At 33.1% G+C, this 18,062-nt stretch overlaps 1 protein-coding gene across 6 annotated transcripts in view; it reads left to right on the forward strand.

Annotated features, from left to right (window-relative positions):
- The window catches only part of LOC143252935 (F-box/LRR-repeat protein 4-like), a 138,761-nt gene that overhangs the window by 58,615 nt on the left and 62,084 nt on the right, over positions 1–18,062 (forward strand). For 2 of the 6 annotated variants that reach the window (XM_076505834.1, XM_076505833.1), the window contains exons 6-7: positions 4,083–4,153; positions 17,360–17,494. The exons of 1 other annotated variant lie outside the window; for it this stretch is intronic. In XM_076505834.1, coding sequence (XP_076361949.1) covers positions 4,083–4,153; positions 17,360–17,405 — 117 coding nt within the window. In that variant the 3' untranslated portion in view covers positions 17,406–17,494. Of the gene's footprint in view, positions 1–4,082; positions 4,154–5,193; positions 14,597–17,359; positions 17,495–18,062 lie in introns of those variants that run through there. 3 more of the 6 variants (XM_076505830.1, XM_076505829.1, XM_076505831.1) reach the window with 2 other exon arrangements.

Raw genomic sequence — 18,062 nt, forward strand, 5'->3', positions numbered from 1 at the left:
TCATTATCTGCAAATAACACACACTATAATGCTCATCTCTGTATTCCTCAAGATAAGATGCAGCATTGATTCTTGATGGACTGACTCCCAGTTTTACTGGAAATCTCTGAGTCTCCTCCCATACTTCTTGCAAATGTGTCCATTCCTTTATATATATCTAGGATCAGTCTTACATGTAGCTCTGGTATGTTCCTTTTCTTTCATATTACCATATCAGTTGTCCTGGCACTCTCTTTTAAGCTTTCTTTAAGTCAATGAATATTGTGTACATCTTGTCTGTTTTCACTATCAACCATCTTAATGGGAGTATGGAATTAATTGTTGGGCTGCCAGGCATAACTTAAACTGTTCTTTGCCCATTTCAGTCTGTTATCCACAACCTTCTTCTAAAACTTCATTGTATGACACAGCAACTTTAAATCTTGATAGTTGTTACAGTCTTGCACATTGTCTTTCCATTTGGATATTGGAACAGGAGTACTTTTCCTCCAGGTAACTAGCATCTTTTCTTTTGTTATTATAACATTGAAAAACCTACACAGCCCATGACTTTCTAATTTACTTAGCTTCTTAAGTTTTTCAATAGGTATACAGTCTGAGCCTGAAGCTTTCCAATTTAGCACTTGACAAGGAGATTCTAGTTGTTGGCTTTCTAGAAATGCTCCCAACTACTAATAATTATGATCAGTATACTCTGTCAAAATTTCGAATCTAGTAGAGGTTTATTCCTCATTATTAACTAAGCTTGTTTGTATATGCTTAATATTTTGTACTACTGTGCACCATAAACAGCTTTCATTTTAGCTCTATTCATTTCCTGACTTTGCTCCTTGAATTAATAGAAGATAAAGCAACCAAACATACCACACTAACTAATACTGGTATTATTTTCCTGAAGCAAAAGGATACAAATTTCTCAAAGGTATTTATTAAAAAAATCCTTATACATTACATACCAATTTGTATAACAGTGAGTTAAGGGTGTGATTAATAAACTATCAAAATAAATAATTTCATTTCAACCTTAAGGAATATTCCCCAGGTAATCTGGTCGAAACTGTAATTGCTTTTATTTTATTTAATACATTTTTTGGGTTTTGATGTATAATTATGCTGCAACTGCATTTCATTACTTGTGTTGAGGAACTGTACTTTAAAGCTTGAAATGGTATCCAGGACTGTGCAAAAGCATTTGGACAAGAGAATATTTTGCATTCTCTCCATTTTCATGGTGTAATTCTCCCATATCATTACAGAATGTAATTTTCAACACTTTGCTAATGCTTCAATTATCTCTGTTGACAATTGAATGAGCCTAGGGGAGAATACTTATCATTCTTTATTCTTCTCATATACTGAGGGTATTTCACAAGGGTTCTGTTTGAATGAACATACTGATCAAATTTAGGGTCTAAAATTAACTATCATGTTATCCCATGCAGTGTCTTAGCAATATGGATAAAAGCTAAAAGCTAGCATATGCTACTGGTATATGCTGGAAGAAATGAATTTATTAGTACCCCACAAATAAACCTTGATAAAAAATAGTGTTTAATACTATCTGTTAAGTTTTGTTGTCATGCTATGGCCCAAAGAGCACAGAGAATTGTCACTAGAGCAGAAAGTTTGCATAAAAGCCTCACATGATGCTTGTTGGACTCTCCAACAAATTGATGCAGCCTTGAAATTCTCCCCAAACACTGTCATGTACACCCAAGATTGTGAGACCAGGACAGGTCAGTTTGACAACAGGAAAGAAAGAGGCAAAACTCCTAAACACTATACTGATGCTAGTACTGTCATTTATGCAGCCTTTGAGTTCGACTGAAGATTGCCACTGATCTCAAGCATGAGATAAACAACCATGTACCAAATTACAGTAAAGTTTTCAGAATTACAGTTTCAAGAAGATGCAACAACAATAGAATATTTTGTGGTATAGCAGTTAAAAAACCTTTACTTTGATCTTTAAATATTGTCAAGAGACTGAAGTTTGCTCAAAAGCATAAAAACTGTACTGTTGGGAAAGGGTGTTATGGATGTGTGAGTCCAAGTTTGAAATATTTGGTTCAAAGCAAAGGTTGTATGTCTGGTAGAAGAAAAGTGAAAGTTACTTTCCTCAATGCATCTTGTCTACCATAAAACATGGGGGAAGCAATATGATGGTTTGGGGGTGCTTTTCTGTTAAGATGACAGGAGATATTTACAAAATAGATGGAATAATGGACTAGTGCAAGTTTCATCAGATAATGATTTATCATGTAATACCCAGTGCTTTGTGTATTATTGGTAAAGGACTCTACTGCCAAAAAGATAACAATCTTAAACACTCATCCAACCTATGCAGAAATTACTTAACAAAGAAAAAAGCTGCTAGAGCCATTCAAATGATATAATGACACATACTGAGCCCCGATTTTACCCCTATTGAGCAGATCTAGGATTTGATAGATCAAAACTTGACAAATCAAAAGTTACTTTTAAAGAAACTTAAGGGAGTGTATTAGAGACATTTGAATAAAATCCCAAAGGACACTTTAAATAAGTATGTTAACATTTTCTGAAAGACTGTCCACAATTATTAAATCAAAAAGAGAGGAAACAAGATATTAACTGTTTGTTGAACTTGAGCACTTCCACTGAGTTTCTGTTGTACTAAATATGAAGATTAATAAAATTTTGATGTTTCATTTGGGATTTACCTCCCATTGTTATTTGAAAGTAGCCTAAAATAAAATTTTAAACTTTTTCCCAACATTTCTTTACTGTACATCTATTTGTACTTAAATTTTATTTTTTTGTTACCCTTTGAACCATGTCTAACTTCTATTTGCATTATATAATAAATTGCAAATCAGATGGCAAATGTGCAACTTACAGTTTAGTATCAAGTTACATAACAAATAAACTATTCTCAAGTGCACTTTGTAATAAATATTATTATTATTACTTTATACAACCTAAAAGGTTTTCAGTTCTTGCATGTTCGTTAATTTTATAATAATAAATAAATAATGCACTTGAAAAACAAGAAATAAAGTATACATACCTGGAATTTTGTTTTTTTGCTATTAACAGTTGAATAAAATGTTACCATATTTTTTATGTTAATTGTACTATGTTAATTATTTTCTGTTTAAATAATTAATTCACTAAAGAACACAGAAGAATAACATGCAAAAGTCAGGCAATGTTCTATAACTACCACAGTTTTTCTGGCTTTCTCAATGGTAAGCTCATCATTGTGTTTCCTGTGGAAACAAAGTTTGAACTGGAAGGAAAATAGACAATAATTTGTTCAGGCAACAACTTAATATATCATTTAATAGAGAAAATCTTGGCTTTCTATTGGTTATAAATAATGTAATATTAAATATAAGAGAACTAGTGGCAAGTTCTGAAAGAGAGGATGTGACAGATTTTTTTATTTTACAGATCTTTGTCTAAATAAGATTGAAGGCTATGTAAATTACACTTTACCTGAGCAATGAAAACATTATAATAAGTAATGTACATTAAATTTTGTACTTCTCAGAGTGGGTGATAAAAATAGGGTAAGAGGAAAATCATAGATGACAAATGTTAGTTTTTATAGTTGGAGAAATTACGAATTTTTAAAAAAATACTCCTGTATAAAATTAAAATTTTAATTTAAATTATAATTAACTTTGATGATTTATTACTTACATTTTGATGCCAAATTTATTCATGTACATTGATAATGAAGTAGTTTTATTAAATTTTGTGACATGCACACTTAATCTTTCTGTTGAGAAAGGAAGGGTAAAATTTTGGTAAATTGAATTATACTTTTTGAAACATATTTCATCAAAGTTTGTGTAAAATGTAAATAATAAATATGTAGTTACAAAATAATAGTAATAGCATTATATAAATATTTGTTGAACAGTTTGATCATGTGGAAATGAATTGTTCAAGTAAAATAATGTTTATACTTGTAAGAAACATAGAAATATAATTTTCAAATAAAGTAGATGTAGTTGATTTTATATGGAAGGAATATTTAAAAAGAACAAAATAGTTGTATTTTTTGGTAAACATTTTGAATGTATTATTTTCAGACAGAAGTTCTACACCTTATTTTCAGTTACTTGGATTTGATTTCGCTTTGTAAAGCAGCTCGTGTTTCTAGGTAAGAAAGAAAATAGTGATTTAGACTACAATATCAATACAAGATCATAATCAATTCTTTGAAATCAAAGCTAGAAAATATTATTTAAAAGTACTGCAGAAAATATCCTCACATTGACATTTACAACTTTTATGATGGTGCATGAACTTTGTATTTTATACTGAAGAAATATATTTTTTGTTTGGTTAATGAAAAGTCAAATAGATGTACTTATTTTCAGGCACTACCTATCAATGTGGAAAATGTTTCACTTTAGTCTTTGATACTTCTTTTATGTACTATATATGTGTATGATAGAAAAATTCAAAAATACATCAGATATTCTTTTTTTATAGATTTAACAGCAGTATTTTCAAGGCTTTTGCATTGGCCTTACAATATTCAAGCTGTAAGTTAGTATGTAAATTGAAATAATAGCTGATATGACAATACTTCTGATCACTTGATTGACAGATGTAATGGATTTCTATGTGATAAATTTGTACATTTTCAAGATCAGTGATGTATTTCTTTGGAGATGATGGATATCACACTAATAGGTTGAGCATATAATTTACTTTTATAAATGAAACAAAAGCCTTTTCATTATTTTCAGGTAGGTAAATATTGTGACCATTTTCTTATGACAAACAGTACTTGTTGATGTTCTGTTTATTTTAAGGCACGTCAGTATTTGTTTTTAATATACTAATCCTTCCACAGAAGTATTCACAAGAATAATTATGTTATTATTTTTGATCATGTATGCATATCTTTCCAAAATTTTAATGTAATTGGTAAATTTTACAAGGCTTTTGTATACAAAATATCAAGACTTTTAAGTTAAGTATTAAGATGTTTTAATTGAAGACTTTTTAGTAAAATGTTTCTTTAGAGTGTTGATGATCAAATATGGAAAGTAATTTTGATTTTAAGATTAAATATACTTTTATGCATTGGAACATTTTCAAATATCACATATGAAAACTTTATAATCTCCATGTAATTACACTGCACAACGATGTTTTTGCTTCTTGAACACTGTTGGGTATTCCTTATAGATTGTTGGCTGCTGATCATGAAAATCACATCCAAATTTGCCCATCATGTACCATTTCATCAAAATCTTCAGTTTCACCAGGACATTGCTACAATGGAAAAATGATATCGGGTCAACTGGAATCCATCAGTGCTTGCTGACTACTGTTGGACACTGCAACGTGATGCACCGGACATCGAATACAAACGAAAATCAGGAGCAAAACACTTTTAATTATGTTGAACTTAATAGCGCATTAGAAACATAAATACAATTAAATACATTATTGCTGGTAAACAGTTAACTATTTATTTCTCAGAGTTCCTATGTGATGAAGCAAAACCAAAACTATATTTGTGCATACCCACCAGGTACCTGTCACAATCAGCAAAACTTAAAAAAAAAAAACTGTTGTGCAGTGTTATCAAACTATTTTTAATAGAAAAAGCTTCATATTTTATCTGTTACTTTCTGTACTGTATCTCTGTACGAGGTTGATTCAATTTGACTGACTTTGTTACCTTAATATAAACTAATATATATAAAAGGGAAATAAATATAAGTTATGTTTTTTCATTCTCAGTTGAGTACAAATTATAATACAAAAACACAAATGTTTCCCCTCAAGATGAATACCTTTATGTAGTGAGGGGACCTCCCAGAGAATGTTCTGTCTTTTTAATTTTTCTTTTCTTGTCTACCCATGTTCTTGTTTGTATGTGTGGCTTCCTGTGAAGGGGTGGAGAGGATCTTGATGGTTTAGGTGTTCAACTAGGTTCAATTAGGTGTAGATTGGTGGTCCACCAGGATTAGTCAGTGTGTTTTTTGGGGCTAGGGTCATCTGCATACCAGAATTGAATGCTTTCAATTCAACAAGTGTTGTTGACTTTGTATCTGATGCTAGTATTTGGATATGGTGTCTACAAAACCATGGCATTGCTGATAAGCCTTTTGCTATCAGCTATGTGGCACGTCTTCCGTTAGAGCTGCATGGTGGGTAGGGTTAGCAGACACTGAACCTTTCTTTTTCTCATGGCTTCTCATACCTCTCACCCACTAACTGCTAAGGTTAAATAATCCTTGATTGGTAAGCATCCATATTTGGAGGATTTTAATACTCAGCCCCAAGATAAAGTTAATAACAAATCTTGATTCTTCATTTTATACTCACTATATGAAAAGTTACTTGAGCAAATGTCACTTTTTTTTTGGAAGTGATCATTGACTCTCCAAAATTTATCTGAAAATCAAAATATGAAGACATTTTGGTTGACACATCAAAACTAGAACATTTTGAACACTTTGGTGGGTATGCAGACCATACTTTTTGTGCCTTCTGAAGAGTTTTTTCATCTTCAGAGTTTATTGTCCTATGTTAAAAAGGGAGCTGATAGGGCCACATCTTTTCCTGTTCCTGTCCTTATCTCTCTATTGGCTACAAGATGTAAAACTGTTATATGGTTGTGCCCACAATTACTAGACTCACTATCTTCTGAGAGAAATATGCCCACTTGGCCTTAGGCAGAGTCCTCTGCCTTCTAAAGAGAAGTGGCATGGTTGCAAACCCAAGGGCTCATCCTCTGTTTTCTAGAATTTTCTATGCTTACACTCCAACTTGGATGACATTAAGGCCCTGATTGGTTCGTACCATCCAGCTTGTCTCTCCTTACAGGAAACTTATTTTTTATCCTGCCGATGCCATCACTCTTCATCAGTTTTCCTTTTGTAGGAAAGACAGGTTGTGTGATGGTTGATCCCACCATGGTGGGGCTTTACTGGTCACCCAGCACATGCCTTCCACATGAAGCTGTGGCAGATCATTTCTCTTTGGGCTGTACCATCACTGTTTGTTACATCTACCTGTCTCCAGGAGAGGCTTGCAATCAGTCAGACCTTGATATCTTGTAGATCAGTTGCCATCTTCCATTCTCCTCTTGGGTGATTTTTAATAGACCTAGCCCTATCTGGCATGGTGCTGACACTGGTGGAAAGGGTCATTATGTGGAGCATATTCTCACAGATCATATCCTTTGTCTATTCAGTTATGTTTTTTTTTACCTACTTTCATGCACCCATTCAGTCTGTTACTACTAGAGATCTATCTGTTCATTTTCACTCCATTTTCATTTTTCTTTGAGTGTGGAGAGTAGCTGACTGTGTACTCCAAGCAGCTGCTTGTTTTATTCCCATGACTTCGACATATTTTCCATGGTATCCTCATTTGTAATGGAGTTCTAACTGCTAGGAGGCATAGAAGGCTCAAAAATGAGCCTGGGAGGTCTTTCAACTATCTCTCTCATTATAACTGCATCATTTATCTGAGGATCCATGCCCATACTAGGCAGGTCAGGCATCAAAGTCAGAGGGAATTTTGGATTAAGTTTACCTCCAGCATCTTTATTTCCACCAGCTTCATAGTTATGTAGGACAAGATTTGGAAGATTGGTGGGCTTGTACACCTCCAAATCCCTTTCCATCTTGGTCTCTGATTACCAAGAAGTCGTCTCCTTAAAATTGTTAACACCCTTGAGGGAAGAGTTGCTCTTATCTTTTCCTTTTCAGCTCATCTGCCTCCTCCTCAACCTTCTTGGCCATCAAGACTCTGGTTGAGAAATTGCCAATCTCCTTTCAGAAGGTGGATCTCTCTGACTGTGACTGCCTGTTCACCAAGGCAGAAATGAAGATCACTTGTCAATGGTTAGACAGTACATCAGTCCAAACTCCTGATGGTATTCTTTATGAGATGCTGCACCATTCATCTTCTGTTTCTCTTTATATTCTTCTGGTTGTTTTCAACTGGATTTAGCAGGAGGATGTGTTTTCTAATGATTGCTGCTAGGCTATCATTATACTACCCTTTTCTAAGCCTGGGAAGCATCCCAAGATTTCAACATATATTGATTTATTGTTTAGGTGAACTGTTTATGTAAAGTTTGGAGAGGATGATCAATCGATGCTCGCCTACCAAGTGTGGTTCCAGTGACAGTACTCTACTATGGACCATGTGATTTGACTTGAAATGTCAATCAGGGAAGCCTTTCTCTGAGAGAACAACTAGGTTCTGTCTTTGATTTTGATAAGGTTTATGACACAACATGGAGGTATTATCTTTATGTGATCTCCACTCCTATGGTTCATGATTCATTTTGCCCATTTTTATTCAGAATCTTTTACTTGACAGGCAATTCCAGGTCTGTATAGGTTCTACACTTTCACATTAATTCCTGTAGGAACTTGTAGTCCTTCAAGGCACAGTCTTGAGGTTCAAACTTTTTAGTATTAAGATTGATGTCATCACTCATCAGCTTCCTCCAACTGTTTCAAATGGTCTTACGTCAACAACTTCCATGTTTTGTGTTGGTTGTAGAAAATTAATTTTATCAAGTGGCAGCTTCAGGCTGCCCTCAATCTTTGTTTCTTGGTTTGTTATAGCTCAGTGGTAATGCACAAACTCCCATTTACAGTTTTTGTATTGAGTGCTGTGTTGTATATTATCTCTTTTGCCAAATATCATGTAGTAGCTAACCAATACTTTGATTGTACTGTTTACCAACACTTTCTTAGCTGTCTATAAGCCCTGGAATCACTTCAAGTCACTTCTCACTCTGTTTTCCTCGATGGTTTAAACTGCCTGGCCCAATTCTCTGTCATTTACTCATATCTAGATTTTCTGGATACCAAGTCACATTGGCATTCATGGAAATGAGTTTGCCAATCCTGCTGTTAAGTCTGTTCTCTCTGGTACCATTATGGCCAGGTCTATTCCATATATAGACTTACAGCCCTGTGACCAAGGCTTGATTTCACTTCAGTTGGCAGTTGGCTTGGGGTGAAGAATGTTCCAACAAGCTTTTCATCATTAAGCCTAATATTGCTCTTTGGTTGTTTAGTTTCCACAGGGGTCATAAGGAGGAAATTATTTTGATAAGGTTTCAGTTTAGTCATAGCTTTTTATCATGTTGTTTCCTGTCTGCTGATGCACCAATGTGTAGCCTTGATGACACTTCATCACAGTAGCTCCCATTTTACTGTTGTGCAATCATTGTGAACTGCAGCACCATTTTAGACATGTTTATGATCAGAATTTACCATTTACTTTGGGCAGTGACATTAGTGACAGTGACACTGTCCATCTTGACTGTGTTTTTAGTGTTGTACAGGCCATTGGCCTTTTTAAAAATTAATAGTTAATGGATTTAATAAAGAAACTTTAAATTATTATTCTGTAGCAAATACAAGAACATATTAAATAAATAAAATGAAATGAAAATTAGAGAAATTTTATGTAAAATTTCTAATAATTAATTTTAGTTGAGAATAAGGTCATTTAACAACTTGGCACTACTTTAGGCAGTTGTACACCTTGCTGCATATAAAGGCTTGTTTAGGGCATGATATTCACAGTATACTTGATCCAATGAGTGGTGGTTGGGAGCTATATTAGTTTCAAGAGCTGGATGGGATGATTCATGCTGATATAGTTTGCTGTGTTTTCAATTAGTGCCTTTCTAGAATATTAGAGTCTGGAATGGTAATATCAAGGGGTAAGATTGTCTTACTTACCCCCAATTGGTAGTACCTTATTTCTTTATTTTTATTTCAATTCTTTATTTTTATTTCAATTCTTTATTTCAGAGAGCAGTCACCTTCTGCAACTGTCTACAGGCAGTGAAGGGTGATATAGATGTGGGACATTGTAGGCTTGGGCACTCACATCTTGCTCTCCTAATTTCTATTTCTATATCTATTGCTATTCTTTATTTCTTACGTGAGACTAGCGAATGGAGGTTAAAACTGATAGATGGTGTATCCCCACTGCTGTGTGGGTCCTACTTTTGTAGTCACCTCTAAAACCTGGGGTACATTTTATAATGCAACATTCTAGCTTGTACTCTGGGAATGTTTCAGTTGATGTAGCATTTACATTTTTTGTGTAATTTATTTTTGTTTTAGCTTGTTTTTGATTTAAAATAACAAATTAAATGTGTATATATATTTGAAACAAGTTAAATGTATGCACAAAACTTCTTTACGCTATGGAGTTGTAGTTATATCTTAAACACAATACAGTTCTCTTCTTGTCAGAAGCCTAGTTTGGTTTATTTAGTTGCTATAAAATTCTGTTATATTAGTTATCCTAAACACTATACTGTTTTTCTTGTTAAAAGTTCACTTAAGCAAATTCAGTTGCTTTATAATTCATTTGACAAACCAAATTATTTTTCTATTATATGAACATCATAATAGTATTCATATATATGTCACGCTGTCACGTGAGTTAACCTAGTTGTCTTCTATACTAACAATAATTGTCTGCTTTTTGTCAAAATCCACTTAGATGGGTTCAATTACTCTATAACTCCCTTTAAAGAAACTGTTTATATTCCTTTTCTCTTTCAAAATTGTTAATATCACTCTAACATATCAACTGTTGGGCCTTTCACTCCCACAGTAGTTAACTATTCTTTGACTGATCTTCTTTGCTCATTATCTTTTATATTTGTTTTCACTTGTTTGGTCACTGTTATTTATGTTTATCTCTTAGGCCTTCTAGAAACCTACATAGCCTCAACATCACTGAATTTGAAACACAGAATAAATCAGTTAATAATAATGCTTACATTAAACAGTCTTTTATATTTCACAGCGTAGTAGAAGGAAAAATAATTTATTCACTGATAAACAATGTAGGTAAGAAGTCAGTTTCACCTCGTGTATACACACAGATATACATAATGATTTAATGCATTTCCATTTCTGGTTAGCCATCTATAGTCATAACAGATTAAATCTTGTGATAATAGTACCCATAGTATTGGAGATATTCCTTCTATGAAGAAAAATACAAAACAATAAAGTTAAACAACTTGAATATCATGGAAAATTGAAACAAGGGTGTGGAGGAAAGTGCTTAAACTCTCATTGTTTTGCCTCCTACTGCTTTTCACTCTCTGCAATCAGATGTGGGAAGGCAGTTATTTAAGTTCTAAAAACGGAAACAGAACCACGCAAAATTCTTACAGTATAGAACTTCCAACCACCATTCTTAAAAAGATCTTATAAATTGTCTAAGATTTATGAAAGACAGGCTCAGCTACTTGAAACTTGTCTTTCCTGTCCTGGCATACTGAATAAAACTCAATTTTTAAAAACTATGTTAGTTATTCAAGGTCATCTCAATAAACAGGTGTGCCAGAGTGGGACACCTGCCTTTAACAGTGTGTAATGCCTAAACTGGTTAATCAAGTACATTAAGAGAGAATAGTTATCATAGTGTGTTACAATAATACATGACAGTTTTAATCACAACTTCTTACTGGCCTGATAACAGGTTTTCCAGTAAGAAGTGATATAACAGAAATTTAGCTACACTTTCTGTTGTATGCCACTGCCAATAGGACTTTTTTTGTTGTTCTACTTTTGAAAGGAAAGTGTATTTTTTTTAACTATCTGGAAATGGCACATGAAAAAAACTTTAAAATTGATCTAATACATAAGGTGTTCAAAAAGTGTCTCATGCTTTGGATGTCAATTGGCTGGGTAACCATATGCCTTAGATAAATAGCTTCCTTTAGAGGCTGCTTTGATACTCTTTTTAATGTGTTTATTACTTATAATTCTACAGTAAATTAAGAGAGATTTTACTGGATTAAACTGGTTCCTCAAATATGATAATGTAGCTAGTGAACCTCACAAAAGATGCATGCAGTACTGTTTTCAGTTTTAGCAGATAACACCCTCTATCATTGAATGTTTAGGCTTGTACCTACTAAATTACCACTTAATATGAAATTTATGGACTTGTCCTTTCCTTGTAGAATTCAGCAGTTAGTTTTGAATTTATCTTTTAGTATGTTACTTGAAAGGAAGATATTATTCACCATTTATACCATTATATTGGTTCTTGTTTATTCAGTTCAAATATCGAATTTGTTAACCAATTCTTTCATTTGGGCTGAAGAATACTTTTCCAATTGAAACCTGAATATAAATATTGTTGAATTGCCATTATGGGTGATCTATAATTGTCACTAGAGATACCACCTAACATGTATTTGGCCAAGGTGTTTATAGAAACTGTTGTCTTAATTAACAATAACTGGACACATACAAGCCACAACAAAACTATTTGGTATGTAAATGTTTATTTATATATTTATTTTTTCTCTTTCTCTTGGCCATGTTCTTCTATTGCAAGGTACATTACATGGCCAAAAGTATGTGGATACCTGACCATCCATCATACCCATACGTGCTTGTTGAACATTTCATTCCAGAATCATGGGCATTAATATGGAATTGGTTGCACCTTTGCTGCTATAAAAGCCTCCACTCTTCTGGGAAGGCCTTTCACTAGATTTTGGAATGTGGCTGTGGGGATTTGCTCATATTCAACCACAAGAGCATTAGTGAGGTCTGGTGAGAAAGCTTGGCTCACAGTAGGTATTCCAATTCATCCAAAAAGTGTAAGATGGGGTTAAGGACAGGGCTCTGTGCAGGTCAGTCAAGTTCTTCCACACTAACCTTGGCAAACCATGTCTTTATGGACCTCATTTTGTGCATGGGGGCATTTTCATGCTGAAACAAAAAAGGCCCTTCCCCAAACTGTTGCCACAAAGTTGGAAGCACAGAATTCTCTAGATTACAATTTTATGCAGTAGCATTAAGATTTCCCTTCACTGGAACTAAAGAGCCTAGCTCAAACAATGAAAAGCAGTCTCAGACTATTATTTCTCCTCCACAAAACTTTACAGTGGGCACTATGTATTCAGGCAGGTAGCATTCTTCTGGGATCTGCCAAACCCAGATTTATTTATCAGACTGCCAAATAGTGAAGCATGATTCATCACTCCAGAGAATGCATTTCCACTGCTCCAGAGTCCAATGGTGATGTGATTTATACCACTCCAGCCAAAACTTGGCATTACACATGGTAATCTTTGGCTTGAGTGCAGCTGCTCAACCATGGAAATCCATTTCATGAAGCTTCTGATGAACAGTTCTGCTGATGTTGTTTCCAGAGGCAGTTTAGAACTTGGTAGTGAGTGTTGTAAATGTGGACAGGTGAGTTTTATGCACTTCAGCACTCATCAGTAACAAGTTCAAACAATGTCATGGAGCTATCTTTCATCAATGAAGAAGAAAACCTAATCTAGACAATGACACTGGACTTCATTTGCTTTATGACATTTGCGGTTCTGAGATAGATAGATATCTTAATAAATAAATAGTTCATATTATGAAACAAATTTCTTATAATGGTGTGTAGTAGCAGTTGTTTTCTTCTTGCAGAGGTAAACAATGAGCTTTGTTTGTCTGCCATGGAGAATCGATTCCTGGATTTTAGTATTTTAAGGCTGTAAACATACTGATGTCCCTGAGAGGACATTGTTATTTTGTATAGGAAATTATTTATTATTTTTAATTTTGATTGTTTTCCTTTTAATGTATCAAATTGATGCTAATGCAGATATAAAGAAATCTTGCTTTATATTAGTTGTAAGACAAGTACATGTGGCTGGCTGCAATTTTCTTCAGAATCCAAAGAAGGTTTCAAGTGAAAATTCTAGTTTGTTTGTGATGTCTTTAGAAACTGTTGAACCACAAGAACATTGGATGTGGAAGACCTTGATAAATTAGAAGTAAATGGTTCTGCAGTTTGGGGTGTTGTCAGTTGTGGTGGTGATCATATTTATTTAAATGGAATTTTCTCACTTTAAGGAGTTTCAAACACATCTCTGAACACATTTATCAGAAACAAGAATGAAATTAGAAAGTTACTTTTAACAATTAAATATGATCTAAATTGCAAAGAATCATTATTGTTACCAATAATACAAAAAACTAGTTTTTAATTTCACTCTAAAAATTTGTGTGGTGAAAAAATAGTAATTACATATTACACTTGTTTATATCTTTAATTATTCCTTAGAGCGTGTAATTAAATTTGGGTTGGTTCTCAAAGTATCAGTTATCCTCTGGAAAATGAAGTTTAGAATGTGATCTTTTTAGTACTTTTTTCAATATCAAAATCCACTAGTTATGCTTTCGATTAGTGATTTACACATTTGATACTAAGGTGTGAAATTCAAGAATGTTTGAGTATCCTGACTGTTGGAGTGCATAGAAAAGTTTTTGTGACACCATGGGATAAATCCTGCTTGTCATACCAAATGCTTATAAATGTCAGGTTGGATAAATCTGATTATAGCATCCAAAGGATTGAAAACCTCTTTTTTTTTTCTTTTTTTTTTTTGCTGTTTTTGAATAATGATACATTTCAGCAAGTATTATATGTGCAAGTATTAACTAAGTGACAATAAACATCAGTATTTCATTCTCATAAAGATGTAATATAAAGTTAGATGTAATTATTATTACATCTAACTTTATATTTTATTTGTTTTAGATGTGGGAAAAACAAATGTGTTGAATGGTAAATGATGCTGGAGTGAAAGAAAAAGAACTAGTGAAAGAAACAGGAGATGCAAATAGTGATGGCACAGCTTTTATTATTTGTGCTGATGGTTGCTGGACCCAATGCAATTATGGGGAAAAAAATCCACTGCAAAGTTTGGTTCTACAACTATAATTTTTTTACAAGAAAATTATCATAATTGGGTATGAGGAACAAGTTCTATAGCACCTGCTTAAGTAATATATTAACAGCAATCATTAGAGAGTATAATTGCTGAAAAACTAAAATGGACCTTCCACACAAATGGACTCCTGGTGTTATAAAGGAAGGATATTTGAACAGTGAAGACATGCATGGCCTACTGTATAGGAAAATAAAAGAAGATTGAGAGATCAGTGTATATAAAACAATAATAGAGAAGTGTAGTTATGGTGGAAGTGTAGAGAAAGTGGAATGTGGCAATCTTACTGTTAAAATGCAATACTGGAAATGGACAATTTCAAAGCAGACCTAGAATAGAGAGAATCAAAAACTGTCAAATGAACTGTCAGAAGAGATACAAAGGAAGAGAATACATCTGAACAGTTGAAATAGCAGTTAAGAAATGAACCATACCACATTTTTGGTAATCATGCTAAATATCAGTTAATGTTTTGTGAAAATGCCAGATCTTCAAGTCATAGTGACATTTCATACTTCTCACAGCTCATTCACAAAGACAGGAGAGCAGATAGCATAGTTTCTGACATATTAAACATGAAGAAAGTTACATGTAATTGGTTGCTAATTTTTCAGGCTGAAAGCAGTTTAACTGATCCAAGTCTAGCTCTTACCATCATTGCTATCAACTAGCTGGATTATGATGTCAGTATGGATTAGAGTGGGACCATAAAGTGCAAAAAAATACAACATTAAAGAAGTTCTTCTGCTGTTGTGAAGAGACGTGTTGAATGACAAAAAAATTATTAGATGTAGAAAATGGCTATCCCCATGTAAAGAAAGAAATGTAAACAAATTAGCTATAAAAAAGGGGGAGTACAAGTTCAACAATGTGGATTATTTGTTGGTACCAGCTTTGGTATTGATGTATTACCAGATGAACTAGTAGGAAAGTATGGAATACTGGAAATGAAATGTCTCAAAATGGCTGAACATTGCATTCTACTTTATATGTTATAAACTTGAAATGGATTTGTTCTGTAGCTACTACTTCACATATGATCTTTAACTCAAAAGAACTCTTAGTTATTTTTACCACGTTGAAGGTCGGTTGTGTATAGCACAATGTGAATTGTGTGACTTTATTATATGATACCTTATGACTTGCACATTGAAAGAATATTGTGAGATGACATATGGACATAAAAAAAAAAAAGGTTCCTTTCTTAGAAAGTTTTTCCCAGATTTGTGTTTGTTTGGAAATGATTGATCCTTGACTTTCACATAATAGGAAAATGCAAAACCAGAAATGCATCTAATAAGCAATTCAAAAGTGAAAACTAATATCAGCAGATAAGGTGGCAAAAAGAAATACAAATTGTAGTTTTCTCATAAATAATTGTTTCATAACCTATATAGTTGGTTTAATGAGATAATTGTTTGTGAATAGATTTGTACTCAAACATAACATTACAAAATTCAATTAAAATGGAGAAATTTTATCTCCCCCCAACCTTAGGCAGTAAACTGGGTTTGATTTACTAATTGTTAATTTTTTCTGACAGTAACAAATTATTATGGACAAATTTCTTGTAGTTTCAAGTTATTAAGGTGTTAGTGATGACTGGTTTGAAATGATCTTATGTCCAAGAAACATACTGTAGTTACTTAATTAATTACAAGTTGTTAGAAAACTAGCTAATTTTCTTGTGTTGTATAGAACTATTTTGAAACTTTTATAGTAGTTCTGCATATGTGATAATATCATTTTTATCATTTGTTGTGGACTGTACCTAAAGAATATTATAATGAAGAAAACTTGCATTACACCTCATATTGCCCACAAATATAAGACCCACAGTGCATCAGGCTAAATTCAAGGATGAAAAGTAGTGTTAGAAGATGTAACGATAAAAGGAATAAAAATATAGTTTTGTCATAAAGAATATTTTTAGGAATTATGTAGTTTACTTCAGTAAATTAATTAGTCTTTGCTCTGATGTAGATGTAATCAATACAATACATACAGCAAAACTGAATCAAAAAAGGTTATGGAGCAACATCTCTGTTCTTTAAGTTTTAAATCACTTTCACTATAGTATGAGGCCATAGATATATACAAGCTACATTGACTGTATATGAACTATATATAAAACCTAAATCTACTTAAAATCAAGATTGGCATGAAACACACCATATTGCTAACATTTATTATTTTTATGGCAATATTTTGGAAAAGTGATCGAATACCCACTGAACTATTCTAGTGAGTTATTATTATAATTTTGCTACACGTCTTTTAAAAACTTTATTTCTTTTCTTTTTGAAAATGGCCATAACATCAAATAACTCAGAACCAGGACTGGAAAGACCAACTTCAGGTGACTGATTGGTTTTTGTACTTACCTGTTAGTCTTCCTGGCGAGTTATGGTAATTACAGTTACGCTACAGAAAGTCCTTTACAACTTCAATTATTGTACTTTTTCTCTTAATGTTGTAGTCTAGATGTAAACATTGGTTTTATGTTATTTATGTATTTTTTCAAACTTTTTGTTTTACTTTAATTTCCTTTTATGTATTTTACTAAATTTACTTTTAACTTTTTACCAGATGTTTTGTGCAGATAGCCAAGCTGCTTTGTGCCATGAAACACTAAATCAACCAACCAACCCACTGAACTATTCAGTTGCAAAACATAAAAAGAGACTGTGAAGTAAGGCTAACCTTGCTCTGTCAGTTACAGAGGTAAAGTAATATGTAAAATATGACATATGAACAAGCATAAGCACTGGTGAAGTATTTAGAAAGTTCATTATTGTTAATGTATGTGTTGTTCCTTTTCTCAGTAGAAAACATAAATACGAACAGTATAACTCGTTAAAATACCTGAAGTATCCTCCAAGATCTATAAAATACACTGCACTTGCATTTGTAATGTATGAACCAATGATCAATGTGCATGCAACATTTTTAGTGTGAGTGAATTTGAATGGTCTTGTTTTACCATTTTGTACCCTGACTGGAATAACAAGATCTAAGAAACTACTACAGGTGTAGAATACCTTTTATGAACAAAATGTAACTAAAATCATGAAGAGTGCAGGTATTTACAAAAGTCAGTCATTAGGACTTGAGATAATATTTGAGCAAATCTTGTCGAATGCATTCTAAGAACATATAGTTTAAAATATTCTCAAGTTGTTTTGTCTTTTATAAAGGGGAGCCACTTTGCTTTGTCCATCCCTAGTATGTATATGTGTGTATAAATGTCTACTGCTCCTTCTCACCCCCTTTAACCAGAGTTTCCTTCCAT

The sequence above is a fragment of the Tachypleus tridentatus genome, chromosome 6, assembly GCF_004210375.1.
Source record: "Tachypleus tridentatus isolate NWPU-2018 chromosome 6, ASM421037v1, whole genome shotgun sequence".
Taxonomy (NCBI): Eukaryota; Metazoa; Arthropoda; class Merostomata; order Xiphosura; family Limulidae; genus Tachypleus; species Tachypleus tridentatus.